We start from the raw sequence: 6,388 nt of genomic DNA, 5'->3' as shown, positions 1-6,388 counted from the left end.
TCACCCAAGAACAACACCTCTCGTCAAAGATTGAACCCGCCTGAAACATTGTACACTCGCAACAGACAGAGGGAGATGAGATCGTAGCAAGAGAGCACTATCTGCTTGTTGTAATTAAATTTTTTAAAATTTATTTATCTTAATTTATTTTGTAGTTTTAATTAAATTTGTTCACTACACCATAGCAAGTAGCATTACTATATTTACGCATATGTCTACCATAGACTTCTTCTTCATTACATGTTACCTCAAATTATGCTTAAAATGTGACAGCTCCCAGTCGACGCCCTCATGGGAAGTTCTCTCAAGCCTCAGGACTTGCACACAAAATGGCCGACTTCAAATTCTGAAATGGGACTCAGAGACAAACAAAGGTTAAATCATTTTCACACCTACGAATGAGTCATCAGAGATGCAGGGGAAAAATAAAAAATAAATGAAAATTATTTTTCAATTAAAAAAAAATATTACTCCACATTCAACTATAAAAAGGAGACCTGATTAAAAAAAATGATATGGATAGTGGCCTGTAGTTATCATCTAGTCCTCTATATCCTTCCGCTTAACAGGAACAATTTGATCTAACAGATTAGCATCAGAAGACCCCTGCTATTCACACACACACACAAAGGATTGCAACCAGATGTTGCTTGTCCCCCAAAAAATTACACCTCTACCTCCTAAAACAATAGCACACTCCCCCATCCCCACAGACCTGTCTCTTAACAAGCAAATGGGGGGAAGGGCTTTAAAAATTGTCACAGACAAAGGAGGAATTCTCCCCCACAACAAAATATGCAGTCCTGCCACCTACCAATTTCACCCCCACTTTTGAGGACAAAGAAATTGGAGAGAGAGGAAGAAAAAAATAACACTTTCCACTCTTTTTGCATTGAAACCTACTTTCTTTTCCACTTTCTGCAAACGCCACTCATATACATCCTATCTTATCTCCCTTATTTTTGGAGACACAAAATACCTGTCTCCAACAAACTCAGTCCTCCTTTCACTTTACTCCTGTTCTTCTCCATTTTCATAAAGGCATTGAAGAGAAAAAACACAAAAACTGCCCTTCAACTTCAACACTCCCCCAGGACATTACGCAATACACCTTTTCCATTGTCAGGGTCACACAAACAGTCACAACTCCCAGCACACAAACAAGAAAAAATCAAATCCCCCCTTTAAACACACAATTCACACATGCTCCACACATATCTCACACAGTCAAGCAACCAAATACACCTACCAACTAGGCCCAGTACACACTCAAACGCAACACAAACTCCTCAAATTAATTCAGTGACGTCTCACTTGTTGAACCAATACAGAAGCCATAATTCTCACCACAACGTTGCTCATTACTCCTCCAAAAAATAAAAAAAACACAAACGAACACAAACATCTCCGAAGTGCACGGACTCACAAAATAAAATACACCGTTACTCCGTCGAATAATAACTTATATCCAGATCTATTGATTGCTTTGCGAAGCGGCTAAACACACATAAAAATAAAGACAAACACAGCCGTTCACTTCAACCTGTTCATGCTGTCTCAATCACAGCAGCGCCGAATCCAATGTGACGGTAAACAAGACCGTCACCACGTACGTATAGTTCAAATGTCGACTTATTCGCGCACAATCCATCGTAACATTACGTACGAAACTCAAACCTAGGTATGCCGCGCCACAGACACGCGACGCACATTGTAGAAGACAAACAATGAAAACCACGTGGCGACCACACCACCACGGAGCTTAACAAACAAACGCGTACACTTAAACAAAGAGAGTGCCTGTTCACTTAGATCTCACGCACAACGTAGCTAAATTTAGCCGACGAAACCCGGCGCAGAGTCCACGACAAACAGAATTCATCTAACAATAAAAAGTCCTCTTACCATATTAACTCGGCGCCATGGAATTCTGTTCGTCCGGACCCCGCCACGAGGCACGTAGAACGGCAGAGCTCGAACATCGGGCGTCACCAATTGTTGTAAATGGCAGATTCTTACCATTTGCATGTTCATGCCGTTGATTAATAAACATACATGAGATCAGTGAATTCAGGCATTTTCTTCACATTTATTCACGACATCGCCGGACAGGAGAAATAGCAGCCACCCGCGGCATCTTGAATTCAGGGATGTGATTTGACCAAAGTGAAATTATCTGAAAATTTAGCCGGGGGTCTGGGGGCCGCCGGCACCCAGCTAGGTCCAGGGTGTCCTGGTGGGGGGACAAGGGGGGCGAAGCCCCCCGGAGCTCATGGGTCTTCCGTGTTTTTAAGTACTTTCAATGCACTCACATGGCAAAGAAATAGACAAAACAACAGCATAAATTTTCAATGTATATTGAACTATCCCATATAAAATGGCAGTTTTAGTCAACTCAAAATCAGTCACATTCAAAAACATTGGACTGCCTTTGCTTTTAAAAACTATCACTGAGAATATAATCATATCTAACTAATGTGATTACTAAGTTAACACATAAATAATGTTGAAGAGTTCAAATTTCATGAACAAATAATTGTATCATGACCAAATGAAAAGTAACTCATATTAGAACATACCACAAATGTCTTATTTTCTTATGACTCTTGTTATAGCAGAAGATGTTATCTGTCGGAGTCATGTGCATACACAATGAACTACTAAATCACTTGCCATGCAGAAACATGAAATTCATTCAAAGTTCTGAAATTTGTATTTTCTGTCACATTCTAGATGAATTATAACATCACTTAATATCACAAATATTGTTTTCTATGTTCTACTCATCAAAACATTCAACATATTTACAGGAATATACAAGCGTTCATTCTTGAGCACAATCCATTCACATGACACAAACACTACTTCCTCCTAGACTTCATTGCTTTGGAATGGGTCTTTCTAGCCTACTTCTGTGCAGCTTTGATGGCTCTTCTTGAGGCAGCCTTGCTCATTTGGGTGTCCTGTTTCACAGCAAGTTCTGTTCGTTTTGCAGACAACATAGCTGCTTCTGCATCCTTCTCCTCCCTGTACCTTTTGGAGGATGTCCTCAGATTTAGGCACAGTTTGGACTGCACAGGATCCATCAGAATGTCTTTCCTGCCAAAATGGCTGACAGAGGTGGTCTTTCTTGCTCTTATGGCATATTTCACAGTCTGGATAGAACTGTATGTGGCTATGTCCATTCTGCATGCTTTGGGGTTCAGGACATCACCCATGACACTGAAAGCCCCCCTCTACTTGCGGCCCATGGAAGCAACTCATGAGAGCCTTCACCATCTTGGCCAAGGTTGGGTATCTTCCAACAGCAAAGACTTGAGCCCACCAACGATCCAGTGCAATTGCCTTCCCCTCTGAGTCCAAAGGTGTTGGCAACTCACTGTCCAACTGGTATTCTCTCACCTCGAGATCATAGTTTCCCAGCTCTGACTCATCAAGGACATTGCTGACCAACGATGACAGCTTCTTCAGTTGGTTTAAAGTTGAGCTGTGTCCTCTGGCAAGTGGGTCAATGGCAGAGGCTGCTTTCAGAAGCTTGCTGTTCATGGGCAACTTTTTCTGAAGGTACAGTCCACATACATGCCAGATATGCTGCCTTGGCTTTGGCTTTGAACTTGAACACAACTGACGACTTGTTGGAAGAATCCATCAATTTTCTGGCGACACCACCATAGAAAATATCCTTTTCTCTGAGTTGGTTGGCTTTGTTGTTCAGCTCAATTTCTGTCAGTTTACAGCCTTGAAGGGACTCTGGCTTCAGGAAACAGGACAAGAACTTCTTGAAGAAGGCCACTTGCTTGTCGTTCAGCTTGTGGATCATTGGTGTTTTCGTCTCAAAGGTGATCACATAGTTCTTCAGCAAGGGCAGAACTGCTGTTGAGGGTGAGAAGCGTATCCAATCTTGTGAAGAATATCTTCTCATAGATCCTCTGCTTCCTCTTCCTTCCTTCCTCAGTCATGTTCTTTTGGCCTAAAGCTGATTGTATGTCTTTGAGTTTGGCTTTGACTTCTCTTGAAAGATCCTTCTTGTGGTAGATGGCCAAGATGGTGGGGAGATAGAGTTCTTTATCTTCTCTGCCAAGAAATGCATGGTAGAAGATGGTAAAGACATCCATGAGGCGTAAGGTGGACATTGAAACATCATAGTTTGAAAGCCATCGATGGCTGACAAATCTCTCTGGCATGGTGAAGGTGATGCCTGTCAGAAAGCAAATTTCTTGAAGAACTTCCTTCAGATCGGTTGACCACTTGAAATCATTGAAGAGATCATTATGGAGTCCTTCAATCTCGTACTTAAATGGCTTGCAAAAATGCTTGGAGGCGTTGTGGATGTGGTGGCAGGTATCCCCATCTATGTCAAGGAGATGTGGTGCTGGTCCCTCTCGCAAACGCGTCTCAACTCCAGATTTGGAACCCCGCATCACTGCACATGAGTCCATCAACACCGACACCAAATTGCTCTAGGGAATATTGTTCTTGGTCATGAGGGCTGAGAGTTCATCAAAGAGAGATTTGCTGTCAACTTTAACAACACTCAAAGATGCTAAATGTTCCACCACAACAGACTTTGTCAACGGGGAGAAATAGCTGACGAGTACACACAGGACATGGTGTAGATTGTTGCTGGTGGACTCGTCAATGTTCATTGAAAAGTGGGAGGATCTTAAGTTTGTTAAAGTCTCATCAAGCATAGTGTGAGCAAGGCCATACTTCGTTTTGTAGGATGCACTGGTTCTATCCATGGACAGTCCATTCAGAGCTTTTGGATCCCTTGCCAGTTCCTTTGCCAGTGTGATGAGCTTTGGGGCCATGGTGAACGGAAAAGAATTTTCGGCCAGCACTCCCAACAGCATTGCCTGAAGAATAAAAGAAATTTAACAATAATCAGTAAACAATTAAATAATTAAAATAATTATTTGAATTATAATCCAAAATGTCATGCGACCAAAGTAAATAAAAAAGGATTTAGTCTAAACTTTCATGCACATTCACATGTCAGAGTATTTATTATGGTAACAAAAAATGTTGAAAATTAGCTACAAAATAATAAATTATCTTTAACCATTGGAAATAATATTTACCATGCAATAAATCATTTAATCAATCATTCTTAATTTAATACATAATGCATAACAAAAACATAAAATACCTCATGCAGCAAGCTCTGGTAAAAACACAATCATGCATTCGACTTAGATCATCTCTGTAACTGCATACATCAAGACAGTCAACATATTGAAACCTGAAAAGTGCAAACATGATCATTATTACGTTATAATATTTTCGAAAAAAAGGGGAAAACTGTCAAATTAATTTGAAAAGTTTACCACCTACCTCAAAATTCACGACTCTATCAGCAACTGGTACAGGTTGTTGGGGTGGATCACGTCTCTCTATTACCGCTTCCGATTGTGATGTCAATAAGGGATGGAGGCCGTAAAGTTTTGGAGTTTTCGTTTGGGCACCAAAACTTCCAGCGATGGAATAATTTGTTGATCTTGACTGGAGTTCTTTCACGTGTTTTTTGCTCTTTGCGTGACTTTCAAGAGCTTTGAAACCTCTCCCACCATAGTCAATGGTATCATGGCACCAAATGCAAAGCGCTTTCCTGGCACGATCGATCTTCCGAATAAAGTCACTGAACAAATTCGTCACAGTCTTCTTTCCAACATTTGTAGATATATCCTTCTCTAACCAGTCCCATCGAAACTTGTTTTTTACGATCTTGTCAATGTCCTTAACTCGCGGAGCATCTTTGCGTTCGATCACGGACATCTTTCTTTAAACACCTGGCAAAAACGTGTGAGAAATGAACAATGGCATACTCCTATGCCTTTATAACAAGCGCGTTTATTGGTCAACATGGAGACTTCAGCCAATCGCAAGATCCGTTTCACTTCAGCCAATCGCAAGATCCGTTTCATTTCAGTTACGGAAACACTAAAATGGAATGCTGTAGAGACGAAATCGGAAATTTTAAATTTTTATTTTTGGAGATAAAAAAAGCGGAATTCCGCGAATTAGCGGAAAAATCACATCCCTGTGAATTCTCTCAACTGTCCAGTTCCTCCCCCCGCTTGCTGGCAATATCCCTTGTCCTCCAAAATGTTACCTCCCAGAGTCACATGATTACGCCCCCATTGGTCACTATGATGTCTCAATACATTTGCTTAGTAGGAATTTAAAGTGACAGAGGATTGTCATACAAAACTATACTGAGTAAATCTCAAAGCAATTTTGTCCAATTCTAAATAGTTATAACAAATCAAAACAGTTATAATTAAATTGAAATAAATATTCTGTTTCAAAGCAGACTTGGTCGACTGAGACCAAGCTTATGGGATAGCATTTGATATTTTTTTTATCTGAATTGAAAAGCCAGATGCTT

The 6,388-nt window shown here is 40.6% G+C and overlaps 1 protein-coding gene across 1 annotated transcript; it reads right to left on the bottom strand.

The window, feature by feature from the left end:
* Positions 1–2,610: 2,610 nt before the first annotated feature.
* LOC144049225 (uncharacterized) lies at positions 2,611–5,764 on the bottom strand. Its single transcript, XM_077561945.1, has 3 exons — positions 5,335–5,764; positions 5,150–5,242; positions 2,611–4,856 (listed from the first exon to the last, which is right to left on the bottom strand). The coding sequence occupies exon 3, from the start codon at positions 4,437–4,439 to the stop codon at positions 3,834–3,836; it is 606 nt and encodes a 201-aa protein (XP_077418071.1). The 5' UTR covers positions 4,440–4,856; positions 5,150–5,242; positions 5,335–5,764; the 3' UTR covers positions 2,611–3,833.
* Between the last annotated feature and the right edge of the window lie 624 nt (positions 5,765–6,388).

The sequence above is a fragment of the Vanacampus margaritifer genome, chromosome 3 (assembly GCF_051991255.1).
Source record: "Vanacampus margaritifer isolate UIUO_Vmar chromosome 3, RoL_Vmar_1.0, whole genome shotgun sequence".
NCBI classification, from domain to species: domain Eukaryota; kingdom Metazoa; phylum Chordata; class Actinopteri; order Syngnathiformes; family Syngnathidae; genus Vanacampus; species Vanacampus margaritifer.
Note: the sequence above shows the minus strand (reverse complement) of the source record. Positions and strands in the feature narration are given on the sequence as shown.

What these genes read in the sequence shown, in the direction of transcription:
- LOC144049225 (XM_077561945.1), bottom strand. Translation starts at nt 4,439, where the DNA reads ATGGACTCATGTGCAGTGATGCGGGGTTCCAAATCTGGAGTTGAGACG.